The sequence below is a fragment of the Lutjanus erythropterus genome, chromosome 13 (genome assembly GCF_056507025.1).
Source record: "Lutjanus erythropterus isolate fLutEry1 chromosome 13, fLutEry1.hap2, whole genome shotgun sequence".
Classification (NCBI taxonomy): Eukaryota; Metazoa; Chordata; class Actinopteri; order Lutjaniformes; family Lutjanidae; genus Lutjanus; species Lutjanus erythropterus.
In genome coordinates this window covers 36,793,814-36,812,221 of record NC_139329.1, presented here as the reverse complement: position 1 = coordinate 36,812,221, position 18,408 = coordinate 36,793,814, and the positions used below count along the sequence as shown (strand labels likewise).

The following is an 18,408-nucleotide window of genomic DNA, read 5'->3' as shown; positions in this document are numbered from 1 at the left end:
CAAAACCAGAGTCAGTAAAAGTTTGTAAAAGCTGAACTCAGCCAAGTTCAGGCTGAGTCACTGGTATTGATCAAGAACTCTGTTAAGCCCCCGCAAAATATATTATGTTTATTTAGTGTTCTGGATCACAGAGAGTCTTTTATCACCTCTTTAACTTATTACTGTAATTTATGTTGTTTATTATTTGTTAGAGTGATGCTTTGTCCTCTTCTTCTGGATCTTATATTTCATTTCTAAAGTTCACTGTCTGTCTCTGTGCTGTAGTTTGTTTTTTTTTTCATTCTCTAAGCACACACTGTGAGATCTGTTTGAGGGATTTAAAGTCATGCTGAAATCTACAGACTCGACCCTGAACAACACAGACGGCTCTGACAGACAGAACCAGCCTCACGTCGGCGCGGGAAAACCTGAATGACAAGACCTTTTCCTCCAGCAGAGAAACAGTCAGAAACACAGAGAGCAGAGAGCAGAGAGATGAGGGCTGGGAGGGATTCATAAAAACTGAAGAATATGATGAGATTCAGTGAGATGAGATGAGGAAATACATGAAACCGTTTCAACAAACGGTTCTTTGATGGAGAAGCTGACAACACAGAGACATCTGACGTGTCACAAGAGGACTGATAACCAAGAAATACAAGCCAAAATATTCTGAAGTACCACTTGAATGCACTGCATATGTTTTATTTAATGTTAAGTGTATTGGCGAAGTAACTAAAGCTGTCCAAACCGATGCAGTGAAGTAAAAAGTACAATATTTCTCCCTAAAATGTAGGGAAGTAGAAGTACAGTGAATCTGCTGCATTATACAGTATGTTGAGATATGCACCAAAGGGTTTACTCTATGGGGATAATTTGTATATTTTATTGTTCTTAATTGCAATAATAATAACCATTTCTTTGTTGCAAAATCAACCCTGACATTGGAACAAGAGACTAAAAGACAGAGACAGGTGAATATAATGGATGAATGCCTGCACAGTTGCAGACGCCTGTAACTCAGCATCTGACTGAACAGAACAGTATTTGAAGATGATATCTATCCCCTCTTCCATTTTTTTACTTGTTCTACCTTTTTGTTGTGACCAGTAATTTAAAATGCTTGAAGAGCTTGATCAATGCATTATCTTGACACTAAACAAAATTAGTTTTCAAGCGGCTCATGGGAAAGGCTTATGGCAGGGGTCAAAACCAGACAAGGCAGAGTCCAACAAGGCAAACAAATCCATAAAGGTGCAGGAAATGTCCAAAATAAAAAATGGCAACATCCAGAGAAAAAAGGCTAAGATCTAAATAAGCTACAATGTATGACACAAGGACAAAGACAAACAGAGGACAAGATCAACCGCCATGCATGGACAATAAAGGCCATTGTTATTGCTACTCAGTGCTCATCCTATACATCCTCTTTTGCTTCCAGCAGGCCAGCATTCGTTTGGTCGCTTCTCTGCTGTGAGTTGAAGATTTTTCAGTTTGAGGTTTTCAGAACACTGCGGCAAAAATGCAAGGAAATGCGAGGAATTCAGGGGGCATTAGCAGCGCATAAAACGCTCAATGCCCATAGAAAACAACTGGACAAAGAGAAGTCTCTCACTGCCGAACCTGCCCTCTGTCTGATCAACACATCTGCATTTGCCTCCGTTGCCATGGTAGCTCTATCATCTCAGGATGGAGGCAGACATCTCCGAAACTATTTATGTCGCTAGAGACCACAAGTAATTTGGGTGAAATGAGCCTTTAAGAACTCTCGCCGCCACCTGTCAGCGTCCGAGTGTTTTTATTTGAAGCTTCAGACAAAATTCAGTCGAGAATCATGAAGTATTGAAGGTTTGATCTCCAGCTGCTGTTTCACGCCGAATTCTTCTCCATGTGGATCCATGTGGAGTCTCTACAGCCACCAGCTGTGTGTGTGTGTGTGTGTGTGTGTGTGTGTGTGTGTGTGTGTGTGTGTGTGTGTGTGTGTGTGTGTGTGTGTGTGTGTGTGTGTGTGCGCGTGTGGGAAAGTTCATCAGTGAAGTCAGTAATGAGTGTCAATCCTGCAGCAGCTGATTAGAGTAACAATCTGCTTTGAACCGGAGCACTTGGTTGTTTTTTTTCCTCATGAAACCTACAATACATGGCCAAAAGTATGTGGACACACGGTCTGGCCCTTGATAGGGTGCTGTTCAGGCCCCTCAGCCTTAGAACTCCCTGCCTGGAGACCTCAGGCAGGCAAACTCTGTATCCTTTAAATCTCGTCTTAAGACTCACATAGAGTATCTAAGTGCAAGAAACAGGAAAGTAGAAAGTTGACAGAGGCACCAGGCTCGCTCAACTGTTACTGGAGCACAGAGCAAAGACTTAGGAAGAGTAAATTTGCTCCAGAATTCATGATGACGCATAAATGTGTGTATGAATGTGTGTGTGTGTGTGTGTGTGTGTGTGTTCTCACCACATCCATGATCTGCAGCAGGCTGAAGCTGAAGTGGACGGTCAGGCTGTGCGAGTCGTTGCTGACCGGTCGCTCTAACGGGTTGTAGTTCCTCATCAGCTCCTTGTAGAGACGCCGCTGGTACACACCCTGCAGGGAGCCTGGAGACAAACACAGCACATGTAACGGCTGCCGTAGGACAGTAAACGTTTAAATGTGTCCTTTCAGGATTAACTGTCTGCAGAGATTCCATCAAATATCAAAATACTCTCAGAAAACGCTGTTGTTTGTGATCCAGGAACTGAGAGTCTCTCTGGATTGAAGCCACTGATGTAAGGTGGTGCTGTGGGAGTTCAGGTTGACTTGTTTAATCCTGTTACTGACTCTCTCTCTCTCTTACAGTTGCTGTTTTGGGTTTTCTCATCATATCAAATTAAAGGTTAATGCTGCAACCATATGGATTTAGTCAGACAGCAGATGGACAACACCTTCTGGACATCACAGGAAAACAACATGCATGTTAATATGTTCCTGTGGTGATTGCGGTAAAATCTATTAAATACAATTATTTTGTGTCAGTGCATGTCATTCTAAAATGTAGTTTTCTCTTAATATTCTACTGCAAATTTATTAATAAACCACTCCAAAGCAGAAAGACATTCTTTCATTTTCAACATGGTTAGTGAGGCGAGAACTGCATATTTCCCTCGTTTGTCTTTGTTGTGCACCAAAATTATTAGCTTCTTGTTGTCAAGGTCGCCGATGTTTTCTCATGTAAAAGTGCCTTTAGACCACAGTGATCACGCAGGTAATACTGTACAGATTGCAAAGACTGTGATTTATTACTTTGGGCTATATAAATAAATTAAAAAAAAAAAGTTTTAAATCATTTTTATTAGCTTAAGGAAAGTTTTACAGATATAAAACCTCCATGGATCAAAAATCTTTAACTTGTTCACAGTTTAAGGTGTTCTGTACAGATGTTTTTGTCAAAATGGTGAATTATGGGGAAAAGATGGACGACATGACAGCTTCCCAAAGTGAAGGCAAAACCCCTGGTGGCTGGCTGCAGTATAGGTCATAAACTCCACCCCCTTTATGTTAGCAGATGGGATATGGGCCAAACTAAATCATCAAAGTACACGTCAAATAAATGTTTTGCAAAAAGCTGTGCGGGCAGGACCTTGATGACGTGGCTCTGACCCTGCACCACCAGCAAAAGATGGCAGCACTTCAGTCCGGGTGTCATTTTTGTACAGTGGGAGAAAGTTAAGACGCACCGTCCATCTTTATTTACAGTCTATGGTTTGACCTTTTTTCTCCAAACTTTATTCAGAAATGGAACTTACGAAATGTTGGACACTGTATTCTGTTTCATGTTGTATTCTGATTGTATTTGTAGCGGCAGGAACACAGTGAGAATTAGCCCTAAATTTCTGACTCCGTCTTTGGACATGTCTCGCAGTGAGATTTAGGATCACTGTTTCGGATCAACTATCAAAGATTTCACCGCATTTCTCTCAAGATTGACACCTTTTCATCTCACACAGCCCAAAGTCGCAGGCTGTCTTAAAGGCTTTGTGGACGCTGGTTACATCAGCCTGAGCGCAGATGAAAGCTCATCAGGATGATTGACAGGTGCTGGGTGAGACCCTGACCAGCTGAGGGGGAGGGAGTGACTAACAGCACACTCCTGACTGTCAGTCCTGTCCCTGCGCTCAGGGTCGCTGTCAAGAAGTTTGAAATACGGAGGACGAGTTCCAGCCAACAGACACATTAGTGTCCATTTCCATCTCACATACATTTACATGTATAATATATTGTCTCAGGTCATAATAATCTGCCTGCTGATGTGTTCACTCATTTTACAGATGCATCCTGTGTGGGTTTCTTTATAAAATATCCAATTGTTTTAAGTGGAAACTTAGCTGATTTAACACATGAAGATCGTTTTACTGGTCATGATTAGTCGTACTCATTGGGGTTGGATTTAGAGACAACATATTTATAACAGAAAGTCTGCAGACTGTTTACACAGCCCAGTCTCAAAGTCTGTGAAAGCAGCTTATTACGACCCGTATTTCCATTCATTGTTAGGTGGCGACCTCTAAAACTAAGTAGTTTTGGTGCTTAAAGCTGTGATGATTTCACAACGTTCACTACAGGACAGCAAAAGTCAGGGATGATGAAGGTCCAGAACGCCGGTCAATGTCCAGCAGTCATATGTTTTTTTTGGGGGGGGGGGAGTCATTAGCAAACAACAATTTTGTTGTTTAGGTATGAGGATGTATTGAATTGTTGGAAGCTTCAAGAATCATTGGTAGAAGTTTTGGTGTTTGCACTTGACCATTTCAAACGATTCAAGATTCATTTCCTCTTCATTCATTTATTATCATATGCAGAGTTAAAAACAAGTTTCCCTGTACGATGAAATTCTTCATTTTCCTTCCACTCTGAATGCCATTAAACAATGGAAGCACACATATAAAAAGTGAAGACATATATAAAAATACAAATATAAAAATATACATTTATGGATGTTACTTAAAACCGCGTAAATAAAAATACAAACAGCTGTAAAAGCAGGACGTTCAAGCACGGAGCATGCAAAGACATCTGTCATGGGGGACGCCATTTTTAATCAACTGATAAAAAAAGTTGATGCTGACTCACAGAGTGCGCACATCAGAGAACGTGGGAAAATTGACAGAAACGTCAGCGTGATGAAAACTTTCTTTGATCACGCAGCATGTTGTGTACGAGCCAGGACAAACTGCAGACTAGAGTCTCTGTTACAGAGAGAAATGTTATATACGCTCGTCTTCCTCTTCATCTCCCTGCAGTTCTCATGCATCATGGTACATTCCAGTTCCCAGTTGGAAATTTATATAAACTCCAGTGTTTTCATTTACTTTAACTTAAGTTAACTTATGTATGCAACTGAAGTTATGAAACTAATGTATTTACTTCAACCCAAACCCTGATCTTCTCCTAAACGTAACCAAACTGCAACTGTTTCACAATGTGAACCATCATGGGAAACTTTGGAACCAGTGTTTCTGAGTCTCACCCATACTAGGGGTTTAAAGCCAGGATGCCTCTGTCTCTGCTTATTCAATTTTAATGATTTTTAAAACTGAGGATCTACTGACTTCTTAAAGAAAGTTCAAAAGTTGAGTTAAAGTGGAGGTATAGAGACGGAGCTGTTGTGTCTGTTTATCAGGAGAGATGATGCAGACACAGCTGACTTTAAGCTTTAATGATCCAACACATAAATATTAAAGTCAGAGGTTTTCCTTTTGATTCTGAGAAAATATCAACTCTCTGAAACATAAATTAGTTAAAATCGTCTTCAAAGACGTGTCATGAGCTTCTTCTTCTTCTAAGGAGACGTGTTGAACAGTGATTTTATGCAAACAAAAGTCTTCTGGCAGTCAGACTGTAAATAATCTGGAAGAAGCAGGAATGTGATGAGACTGATGTCTGATTCTACAGACACAGCTCAGACTTGTAACACCTGACAATCTGCACGGATCAAGTTTAAGCCCCCCTGTTAGACGCTGCAGACCTGAGAGCAGCTTTAGATTAACATGTTAGATATTGTTAATTTAATACATAAAAAAATCTAACTGTAAGAACGACAGTTTGGTTGTTTTATAGGAGTTATAGCTTCTTAGAGTCTGTTGGTTACCAAGCAACAGCCCCCAACCAAGAAACAGTTGGCAAGAGACACTTTACTTTTTGATCCCATTTGCATTATGGCATGAATTAAACACTTGATGTTTGTCAATCGCCACGAAAAGTTCAGTACCATTTAGTTTTGTTTTAAACTGCTTAGTGAACTACATCTCTGGTCTCACAGAATATACATCACCAACAACAACAACATCCTCTCGTTGTGGAAAAACAAAGGAAAAAGTTTTAAAGGACCAACGTGTGGGATTTAGTGACATCTAGCTGTGGCCTCGCAGTATGCAAAAATCATTTCATTCTCCACTTCCAAGAGCGTACAAGAATCTATTGTGGCTGCAAAACCTGCATAAAATATGGCAGTGCGTATCTAGAACCAGTGTTTAGTTTGTCTTTTCTGGGCTACCGTAGAGACATGGTGGTCCAACATGGCCACTGTGAAGAGGATCTGCTCCATGTAGCTAAAATGCTGCGTTCTAGATAACTTGGAACTTGTGAATTTCAGAGCTCTTACTGGAAAAAATACAATGGAATCCCACTCAAAGTCAGATGTCCTACTTGTAAACATACTAATAAATATACATATTACATATTAATAAATATTAAATTCCACTTCTGTCATATTCTGACAATAAATCCATGTAAATTTTACACAGTGGACCTTTAAAAGAACTGAAAAAGGAACGCCTGTCACAAAGTCAAGCAGAGAAAACAGGAGAACTGACGACGAAGACTCAGTGCAGTTCAACAGTTCAATGAAAAACACAAAACTTACAGAGCAGGTGAGGTTCAGTGGATCAGTGGACTTTCTTAACTTTGGTCAGAGCAAGGCTAGCTGTTTCCCTCTGTTTCCAGTCTTTATGCTAAGCTAAGCTAACTGGACATTGTCTGCAGCCTCATATTTAACAGGAGAGATGTTAAAGTGGTATCAGTCCCATCTAACTCCTCACAAGAAAGTGAGTTAGGATATGTTCTAAAATGTCAAACTATACTAAACTTTAAGGTGCAGTCCACCTCATGGCCATCAGGTTCTGCCATGGAGGAAACTTTTACTGTATGAAAAACAATCAAACTTTTTTTTTCTTTAAATTTTAAATCTAAAGCTGATATCAAGATTTCTAATTTGTGCCTTCCTGACAAGTTTTAACACTATTGTTCCAATAAAGAGGCATGAAGGCTGACAGAGAAGTCTGTAGTGGAGATTTGGAGCATGTTTGCAGCCCTAATCTACACATTTTGGATATTCTGGCCCGAGTAACAGAGGGAGCTGTCCGCTGTTCTGACGGCCCGTTACTCTGTCTGAAAAATGTCCCATTGGACCGAAAGCCCATTTGTTTGTCAGCCTGTTATCACAAAAATAAATGCTCACTGCTGCAAAAATACACCCTACCTGTAGTTGTTAGGGTTAGTATGTTGTGTATCTTCGGAGCAGTGGGTGTTTTTTTTTTTTTTTAATATTTGTCCACCTGCAGAGACACTCAGTGTCACATCTTCATAAATTCACTTCTTCCAAAATGTGGCTTTCACATTAACATGTTGTGACTTTTGGTCTCATTTTTTGGGAGAATAACTTTTTGATTGTTGGGTTTCTTTGCGGTCCCTTGCATGAACTGATTTTGGTGTATTTTTTCTTTTCTTTTCCTTTTCTGTCCATCCACTGGTTTAGATTATTTTAGTTATGTCTCTGTTTCCCTGCTGCTCACAGTCAGTGAATTAAACAACAGTGAAACTAAACTAAATGAAGAGCTGGACTGATTTGTGTGTGTGTGTGTGTGTGTGTGTGTGTGTGTGTGTGTGTGTGTGTGTGTGTGTGTGTGTGTGTGTGTGTGTGTGTTGAGCCTACCGTGAATGAGGCAGCAGAGCGTCAGGACATGCAGGGTGAAGATCCGAGCATCCATCCTCAGCAGCCGTGAGACACAGAGATGAGAAACTGAGCAGAGTTCCTCCTGAACCGGCAGAAAACACCAGAGAGAGACAGACAGAGAGGGAGGGAGGGAGGATCAATAGAGGATTTGCTCTGAGTGGGAGAGGGGATGCTCCTCCCCCCAAAAAACATCCATGGAAGAAGATTCGGCAGCTGGAGACACTGAGGAGGAGGATGGTCTCTCTCTCTCTCTCTCTCTCTCTCTCTCTCTCTGTGTGTGTGTGGATGAAAAGGACAGAGGAGCAAAACTGCACAGTAAATTGACCTTATTGAAAAGGAATAAAAGAATATTTTTTATCAGATCTCGCTGGATTCATGAACAATTTTAAAATTAATTCCCTGAAGATGCCTGAACAGCTGCAGCAAAGTGTAGCGATTCAAAACCTGCCTCAGACTGGTAAAAATGTTTTTTCTCCTCACTCCAATTAAAATAAGAAAGAAAGAAATGAGCAAAACCACAAGATGAAGTGAACCATATACACACAGGTCAGAAAAATGACCAACAACAACACAGAAGAATATGAATTCCCCTAAGAGAAAATAAAAATGGGTGCACTGATGTAACAAATCATTAAAGTCAAACGTTACGAATATATTTTATATAATTTAAGAAATAAATGAAGTAAACGAGGTCACTGAATTAAATTTTGCTGCTGATACTGCTGTCCTCAGTATTAGTTATGCAGTTAACACACACTGGTATATATATGTATGATTAATTTCATAAAGATTGTTTCATAGATAATTGTTTGTCCAGTGTGTCTTATATTTTTTTAGAGTTCAGTGTTCCTCTATCAGGGCAGCCCACTCCTCAACAAGTTTGTTTCCATGCACACAGTTTTCGAATCAGTTTGATTTGTTAACAGTAAGCACAGATTTGTAAACTACACCCATGGTTTTGGAATTTGCACAATTTCCAAAACCGTGCACATTTTGCAATTTCTGTGCATCGAACTGCACATCCATGTTCACAGTTCACAAACTGTTTTTTACAGATTTGTAAACAGTGCACAGGTTCATTAACAGTGTGCACAGATTCATTAACAGTGTGCACAGATTCATTAACAGTGTGCACAGATTCATTAACAGTGTGCACAGATTCATTAACAGTGTGCACAGATTTGTTAATGGTTTACAGATTTGTAAACTGTGCACATGGCTTTGGAATTTGTGCGCGCGGTTTAGCAGTTTGTGCACATGTAATTTTACTAATCTGTTTGCACAGTTTACAGATCAGTTTTACAGATTATGTATACTATGCACACAGATATGTAAATAGACACGGATCAGTAAACTGAGATCACAGATTTACACGTCTGTTTATTTTCCGCAGCTGAACCCAGGAGAGCACAGTCCTGTTCGTATCCTGCATGAAACCAAAAGTCAATGTTGACTTCTTAACTTCTTAACTTCTAAGTTAATTTACATAACTAACATACTTATTTTGACCCAAACCACAATCTTTCTTAAAAATGATGAAGTAGTTTTGGTGCCTGACCAAACAGTGACTGTTTCATGTTAACTGAAGGTCCAGTCTGCCTGTCACTGTCACATCTTATATTTAATCACATAAAGTCCTCTTTTAAGCCCAGATGTTCTTTAACCTACAAATATTTAATAAGTACATTAATATATGATGGAGCTAAATATCCCGCTTTGAATTTTATTTCTGTAAGAGGGGAAAAGTCTGTGTTTGTTTTGATCTTTCTGAATTATAGATCATAACAGGCTGCGTCGTCACCAAAGAATCACTCAATATAAAGTTTTCACACTTGAACAAACAAACCTCTCAGGGACAAACAGCTTCAGGTCAGGAAAAAAAACCTCAGTGGATCCAAGTGTGAAAACACCTTCAGAGCCCATTTACTCTTCTGACTGCTCTGACATCAGCTGAGAAAAAAAAAAAAAGACATCAAGGTCTGCTGCAGCTCAAAGAGACAAACTGATAGCACAAGTTTTCATGTTCATGACACAAAACACACATGTTGTCACTGACACACAAACACATTGTCAGTCAGTGTCACTTGATGTTTTCTGGAACATTTCTGTCAGTTTTTATTCTCCTCTGCTGGGAGGCTGTTTGCTTCAGACACATACAAGTGGAAAATGCTAAAGCAACATTTTATATTTAATATTTAAAAGGAGGAAACCTTTTAAAGCTTGTTTCTTGAATATTTTCCAACATCTTAGAGACGTGTTTCCTCAGTGCAGTCAGTCTACAGAGATTCTTCTGTCTCTGTCAGCAGTGAACTAACACATCTGAACAAAGATGGTCTGAACTGACAACTTACAGCAGAATTTCTGTTCATATATTTAGTTGTTTTAGTTTAGCTTCAGGTCTAAAAGGTGGTAAAACATGTTTTTTATGTCATATTCCCAACAGAAGCTGAGAATAGCCGAGCTTGCAATTATTTTTTGATGCCGTCATCTCGAGATCATGATCGAGTTTAACACGTAATATGTCTCTCAGATTAAAACAATAACAAAAGAGGTAGTTTGATGACCTCATGAGGTAGAATTCTTATCTCAAGATAACAAGATAATTAACTCGTTATCACGAGAAAACAAAAAAACATTTCCATTTAAGCAAACACCGAAGTGCCAGCAACTGCAGTTCCTTGAATGGCCACTGGAGGCTGGCTTCAAACGTGAGTCAGTGATTGTTTTGTCCTGATAAATTATCTTGTTATCTCAAGAAATCACCTTTTTGTTTTCTCAATATAATAAACTCATGATCTCAAGATAACGGCATTTTTAAAAAATGACTGCAAGTATTGCAGGTCTTGGTTTCTGTATATAACATTAAATATTCATGACTAAATAATCAACAATCAATGTTAAAGTTTGGGACAACACGCATATTTTAACTTTAAAACGTAAGTTAAGTTTCACCACACACTTATTTTAATCCAGACCACAATCTTTTCCTACACATAACCAAGTAATTTTGTTAATCAAAAACAATGACCGTTGATAACCATGATAGAAATCACCATGACAACAAAGGTTACCAAAAATGCAGAGACACGACCTGTGAAATGTCCTCGAAGGTGAGGTGCCATGAGATCACAGTGTGGCAGAAAAGTTCAAGTTAAAGGATAAGTTCACATTTTTTTCCAATGCAGTTTTAAAACAACACTCACATGAACATGATGAAATGAAACAGGTCTTACTGGCTGTGATCAGTCCTCCTGTTCACACTGACCATTAACAACGTTACAGCTGCATGTGTGCTGCGTCCCTTTGTTCTCTCTCTCTCTCTGCAGCTCCACCCCTGACGTCACGCCAACGCGTTGCACCTGACCAGACTGAGGTGTTTAGAAGCACCTGTGTAGGCAGCAGAGGACAGAGACGTGTGGCGCAGGGACTGCTGGTGTTCTTACCTCTCAGCACGGGGTTCTTGTTGAGTTAATCTTATGCTCTGATTATGTGCCTTTTTATTAGTTTTGAGTTAGTTCATCTTGATATAGTATCTTAGTAATTTATACTGTGAATAAATGTCATGTATGTGGTTGTTTTTGAAGGTGTCTCTCTGTGTGTTTGCACCTGAGGAGCCACTTTAAGGTGGGCTGTAACAAAACCATACAGTAACTTCCTAAAATGCTTCTAATGGAAGTGATGGAAGACAGAATCTAGTTTTTCTTCTGGGCAAAAATACTCTGAGAATTCAATACAATACTGACACTCTTCTTTCACATATTTACTGATACCAATACTGATCATTATTGAAACAAGTACGTTATGTATCAACAATGATGATTTTTAGAAAAAAAAAAAGAAGCGTGTGACTGTTCACAGCTGCACGCTCGGTTCTCATGTCTCATAGGTTTCCTCAGTCGTGTCACACAGAAAAGCTAATTAAAGACATTATGCAAAAGTAGTGAGTGTTTAGAAGTGATGCAGCCACTCATGTTTGGTGTTTATATAATTTTATTATCAATATTTTTTTGAAGGAACCGTTACCAAATGTGTAGCTTATGAGTATCAGTCTTGCAGAATCGATCCACCCAACAGCATCAGACTTCATCTTTCCTCTAACTCTCTTTGCTGTAACTCATTTAAAATGCAAATAAAGCCAATCACAGTCGATTTGTCATTATTTTGCTGTGTTGTTTTTTTCTGTGATCATTAAATCCTGATTTGATAGACGTCTCAGGGCAGCAACAGTGAGGTCTAGAGATTTTTTGATGGTTTTCTACAGAGTCAGCGTGGTACTACAGTGAACCATGGCGGCAACAGAAATAAAACTCTTCACTCAATTCAGGGTTTATTTCCATCTCTGCCTACTTTACTTTGGAAAATTCTTCCCCCCGGTTTTTGCTACAGCTCTGTATGTAATTAGACGTGTTGACATTCATACGCTTCTCATTATTTTTGCAGGAATATTTCTTGGCGGAGACTTCGTGCGAGAGTCTCAGGTGACTGACAGGAGAGAAACACACAGCAGCTCCGACATGAAAACACTCGACTGCGGAGGGAGGAAATGAGGATAAAACAACAAGAAAAAAAAAAAAACTTCATGACTCATGCGATGAATTTTCAGCTTTGTTGAAAGTTATTTTTCGTACTCAACAAGAGTGAACGGCAGCAAATGACTTCTTCTGAAGACAGAAAATACACACTGATATTTTTAGCAAACTGTACTCAGGAAAAAAGAGGAAACCTGCACTGACTTAAAGGGTAATTTCTGTGTTTTTCAAAACTGGACCCTATTTTCACATGCTTTTGTGTCAAAGTGACAAATGAGGACAATTTTTTATGCCCAAAATGTACGTATTACCTTAACTTCAAAATACACATATGAGTCTGGTCAGACATAGACGTAAACTGTTTCTTGAGACATTTGTGGAGGCAAACAACAGAGAGGCGGTGATTCTAGTTGCAACTGGTCCAGTACAGAGCGAGAAAGCTGCAGCCGTCAGCCGTGAAACAGGCTGTAATATAATCCTGTGTTGTACGGACAACAGTGCACTGTACATCCACTGAGAGCGCTTGTTTTCACACTGACAGGCTCAGATTGTTATTCTGGCCACTTGATTCCACTGGGAACAGCATGATTTTGATCTGTCCTCCACACAGCTGCATGTCCCACCAGCAGTGGTTCAAATGCATTTCAGTAGTGGAGCGTTTTGCCCGTCTGATCATGTTGACTTGCTCAGATTTTGCTGCTTGCTTTTTCTGCTTCTACCATGGATAAGTATGTTATGTAGCTAAATAGTTTATCTTGTGTCTGTCCTTTATTTTGAAAACTGGCTGCATTTACTCTGTTTTTTCTGTCTGACGTCCTGATCTGCTCTGTGCAGAACGACACGGCAATCCGTCAAAAATAGATTCTGCATGCAAGCATTGTTTGGAACAGACATGATCAGGTCCGGCTGACGTGGCGCAGGATCCCTACAGAGACAGAGCTTTTTGTTTAAGAGTAAGATCCTATTAGTTTAACCAGAAACAGACGATTTCTCGCTCTCGCCAGACTCACCAGACTCCCTTTGCACAAACAGTCATTTTATTATTGTAAAACTCACAAAAACAATCTAAAACTCACCAAAATTATCTCTGGTCATCTTTAGATTGTTCCAGCAATCACCAGCTCTGGTTTGGTTTGGTTGGTATAAACCAAACCAAACCAGAGTTAGATATGAAAATATCGGAAATTTTTTTATGACTTGAGTCAGACTCGCAGGAGGCTGGAAACTCACAGTTATATTCTGACTGGTTTAGGATTCAAAACTCAAAGTTTAGGACTTTAGCAGGATGCAGCTTTGATGTGTTTTTTCCCACTTGCCAAGTTGGGAAAGTTGGTCAGAGATGTACTTATTTCCTTACCCCATTTATTTATTTATTTATTTATTCATCAGAGAAAGTGCATATTAATAAACATTCCTTTAAATATGCCAGAATTAGACAAAAGGCTAGTTTTCATCTGTACTCCATGGCCAGATGTAAAGTTAGCAACCTAAAACCAATAAAGAAAGAAAGAATTAAGAGACAAGTTATAACAACAATTTGCACAGATACTTTTATTTATTAGTGGCTATCAAATAACAACAAAGACTAAAGTTGATTGTCATGCAACATCTATAAAATGTCAGGAAATAGTGAAAAATGTCCGTCCCAGTTCAAGCTGATGTCTGTAACCAAAGATATTCTGTTTAATACGATAATAAACACAGAAAATGAGGAAATCTCCACAGGAGAGGCTGAAAACATTTTTGCCATTTTGCATGAAAAATTACTTAATAAGCAACAATCAAAATAGTTTTACAGTTTAATTCTTTTTTACCACTTTCCAGCCCAGCATGGTGTTTGACTTGCCCTGGTGAGCAGACAGTCCTTATTGTTTTAGAGAGTGAAGACTTGACTTTTACTTGTTGTTTGATTGCAGATAAAAGTTTCCTTCACGTTCAGGTGTTTGTCCTTCATCACTCTAAAGGTCACTGCAGTGTAATTTGCCATCGTCACTGTAAAAACTTTGAATAAATCAGTGTGAGCTGAATCCTCGGCGTGAAGGCTTTCCTCTGCTCTGCTGAGCCTGATATAAACTCCTGATTAATTTGCTAATTAGAGCTGAATAATGAGATCGTTTTCTTAATGACTCTCTCCATTAGAGACGATAAACAGGCGGCTCACAGACAGAGAGGGGAAGTCTGCTGTCAAACAGTTAGAGCTGCTTCAGATTCAAACCTGTAATGAGCGTGTTTGTCTCCGCAGGAAGTTTTCTTTTCAGTCGTTTCTGTCTGAGTTTCATCCTCTGTGAAACCTGATGAAGCAATAATGCACAGCTGTCACAGTGAAAATCATTCTGCGGCTGTGTGTTTACCTGATAGCAGTTATATTGTCATGTGCACACCGTTCAGAGACTGATGGGTTTAATTCCAGGATGATTCCCAGCATCCTCTGCAGCTTATTACCAGCCAGCGCTGCCTGCCTACAGCTGTAATGAGCACAAACCAAACATAAAAGCAGAGCATCTGCAAGCTTCAGCAACTTAAAACTGCAGAAAATCTTGTTAATGGCTGAGGGAAATTCAACAAACGGCTGATGAGGTGAAAACAAGAAATTCTACAGCGGGTGGAATCTCATGTTCTCGCTAAAAACATTTCTGGAGCCACGCTGTGAGATATTTAAACATTTTAAGACCTCTGTAGCTGGAGTCTACGGAAGCCCTGAGAGGTAAGAGTGGGAAAAACTTATGGTGATCCGTGTTCTTAGTCTGATCTGAACTGTTTCCTCTCCTGTGTTCATGATTTAAAGGTCCAGTGTGTAAGACTTTATTGGCAAAATGTCAGAAATTTAATATAATATTCATAAGTAGGTTTTCATTGGTGTAAAACCACCTGGAAAAAAGGATTATTGTGTTTTTGATTCCTTAGAATGAGCCCTTAATATCAACACCATGTTTCTACAGTAGCCCAGAATGGACAAACCAACGCTGGCTCTAGATCTGGCCTTTCACATTCACACTGAGACAAGGTGTTTGCAGGTTTTGCAGTCTACAAACTCACCACTAGACGCCACTAAATCCTACACACTGGTCCTTTAAGAACAGGTGGAAAAAAGTTCAGCCATGATCACGATTATTTTTTTCATTGGTGAAAACAAGAGAATCTTTTTCTTTTTCTTGTAAATGTACCACTTTAATCTCACAGATCTGTTTTATTATTGATCGATTATTTCCAGGATGTCTGTTGATGTAATGCTCATTTTGTAACAAGACGCTGAAGTGCACCAACCCATGTTCTAAACCGGATAAAAAAGCATTAATGTTTTCTTCCAGGTGAGTTTTAATTTCCCCATGCACTCTAAACACAACGTTATGACACATTACCATCATGTCTTTCTTTTAGACAATAAAGCTAATGCTAAGGGCAATTAAAATACATTTCTTGCTTAAATTAATACATAAAATTCAGCTGCCCAAACTTTTTTTTTCACCTATCACAGATGGAAAAAAGTAACTTGGAAAGTAATGTAGAAAAATTATCCTGGCAGACTTTTTTTTTTCTTTCTTCGATGGTGTATTAGGACCGTTGGGTGAAAGAAAAGACTTCTCTGAGCCTGTAAAGTCTTGAATTTGCAAGAAAACAACAGAAACGCCGCACAGACTCACAAAAATAATCTCTCACAACCCATCAGTAGTGTGGGCTGCACCTGCATCAACAGAAACCCCGACCTCCACCCGCACATTATTATTTCCTCTCATTATTTTTCTGCTCAGAACAGTTTACCAAACAGTGTTTGACGTCCAGGGAATGAGACTCAACAACCAACTGTCTTTCTGGTGGATTTACAAACAGCAACTGACAAATCTACTGACTCTACCTTCACATCACAAACACACGAGAGAAAACCAATTAGATCAGACTTAGAGAACTGATTTGTTTCTCGGAGCCTCCGCAGTAATTAGCACTTTAGGACTAAATGATATATCATGACTTCACTGTGATGTTGTAACAGCTGTATCAGCTGTTCAGACAGAGATCACAGACATCAGGTGAGTCCTGCCACTGAGCGAGGACTGACACCTGGTGGTAGAACAGAGAACTTAGAGAACAGCAGAGAATTTATCACTGGAGGACGAGGAAAAAAGTCGCCACCTTTAATGATTTGTGTTGATTTATGTCATCAGGGTCATCTGAGCATGAGACACAAAATTCATACCAAGGAGCAGGAAGTGTGGCGACTGAAAGACATGGATGTTGTTCAGGTCATTTCTCACTATTTTCAGAATTTTTATAAAGCAAAATCAATCAATTAATGGAGAAAAAACATAAAATTCTGCTTTTACAGAACAGTTTCTTTCTGTCCACAACGGGCCTCATCAACAAGACCCCTGACCCCGACTGACACTGACGTTTGTGCCAAATTTGAAAAGATTCCCAAGACGCTCTTGAGATGTTGCGTTCATGAAAATGGCACAGACAGATTGGACAAGTCAAAATCATAATCCTGCTTCCACAGCTGTTGACGGTGCAGAAGGATAAACATGAGGATCAGAGAACTCCAGGAAAACTTTAGAAAAGAAAAAACATAGAAGCACCGAAATCTATTGATGAGCAGCATTTAATGAAAGCAGAAGCTAAAATCTTAGAAGCTGATACAAAACAGTTTAGAAAGTGTCTTTAGTGTAAATTTTTACAGTGTAAATTTCATTTGTCTTCATCATTTATTAATATAAATAATTATTAATTTTGTGAGAAGTAAATGATTTGAATTCATCTCCACAGAAGACAGGTTAGAAAAGACAAAGGTTTTTCTTTTTGTAGTTTTTATAAACAAGTATTTTATACTGACAGTATTTTGGTTATTGGTTCCGTTGTTCTGTGATCAGCTGGCCAGCCGGTCGTTCAGGTAGCTGGACGTCTTGGCGTCCTGCAGCAGCGTTTTGGTGACATCATACAGGTTCTGCTGGTATGCCAGCCTATAGCGGCTGTACACGTCATCGCAGTACGTCAGCAGGCGCTTCACGTTGGGGGTGACGCTGCTGGGGGCGCCGCCCAGCCTGAAACACACACACACACACACACACACACACACACACACACACACACACACACACACACACACACACACACACACACAGCAGGTGAGATGGGATCAAACGTTTGGGGTTTTTTTTTTTCAGGTTGTGGTGGAGACGTGCCGCTTTCCTCCGCCTTACTTTTTGAAAATGTCCTCAAACAGGCTGGAGGTCAGCGGACGGTGGCGTTTGAGCTCATCCAGGTAAACAAAGTCTCCTTTCAGGATCACCTTCTGGTACAAAATCTCTGCCCAGTCTGGACTGTAGCTGTACGCCTCCGACACCACGAACGCCTGACGGACACAAAACATGTGAACAGCAGCACGACACAAACGTTTTTTCTGGTGACCCACTTTTTAAGAATTACAACCCATCATGACCGAACAGGCCTTATCAATAAACCTGGACAAAAAAAACAAAACAAAAACATCCTGTTAAAGCTAACACCTGCTGCAAATGGGACTAAATCAAAATACTGTAAAACAAGGAAATGCCAAGGAAGAAGAAGTTTCCTCTGTAAATAAATCAACTTTAATAGTATTTGTAAAGTAATTTGTAAACTGGTGTCCGTGAACACACCTGGTAACATCGTGGCAGCGACATGATGGCGCTCAGCAGCTCTGCAGGTCGCAGGTTGATGACTCGCAGGTCTGATCCCTGGTTCAGGAAGTGCAGCTGCAGAGCAACCAGCTTGGCTGTCCGAACACAGCGAGTCGCCTGACGCACACACGAGTCCTGCACACACACAAAGTTAATATCTCTCCAGTCAGAGTACTGAAGGTAAATTAAGCAGTACAGAGAAGTTTGTGTACCTTGGAGAAACTCTCTGCAGCGTCCTTCAACAGACCCAAAACTTTGACCAGT

At 39.8% G+C, this 18,408-nt stretch overlaps 2 protein-coding genes across 3 annotated transcripts in view; both read right to left on the bottom strand.

Annotated features, from left to right (window-relative positions):
- The window catches only part of LOC146317038 (neuronal acetylcholine receptor subunit alpha-7-like), an 87,383-nt gene extending 76,168 nt beyond the window's left edge, over positions 1-11,215 (bottom strand). The window contains exons 1-4 of one of the 2 annotated variants that reach the window (XM_084733937.1): positions 11,168-11,215; positions 9,811-9,914; positions 7,944-8,046; positions 2,432-2,571 (exon numbers count right to left, since the gene is read on the bottom strand). In XM_084733937.1, coding sequence (XP_084590063.1) covers positions 2,432-2,571; positions 7,944-7,998 — 195 coding nt within the window. In that variant the 5' untranslated portion in view covers positions 7,999-8,046; positions 9,811-9,914; positions 11,168-11,215. Of the gene's footprint in view, positions 1-2,431; positions 2,572-7,943; positions 8,047-9,810; positions 9,990-11,167 lie in introns of those variants that run through there. The other variant, XM_084733938.1, reaches the window with a different exon arrangement.
- A 5,875-nt stretch (positions 11,216-17,090) lies between these two features.
- The window catches only part of spg11 (SPG11 vesicle trafficking associated, spatacsin), a 20,958-nt gene continuing 19,640 nt past the window's right edge, over positions 17,091-18,408 (bottom strand). Inside the window, exons 36-39 of the mRNA XM_084733917.1 lie at positions 18,357-18,408; positions 18,124-18,279; positions 17,686-17,837; positions 17,091-17,526 (exon numbers count right to left, since the gene is read on the bottom strand). The exon at positions 18,357-18,408 is cut by the window's right edge and continues 25 nt beyond it. Of these exons, the coding sequence (XP_084590043.1) occupies positions 17,352-17,526; positions 17,686-17,837; positions 18,124-18,279; positions 18,357-18,408 (535 nt within the window). The 3' untranslated portion in view covers positions 17,091-17,351. The remainder of the gene's footprint in view (positions 17,527-17,685; positions 17,838-18,123; positions 18,280-18,356) is intronic.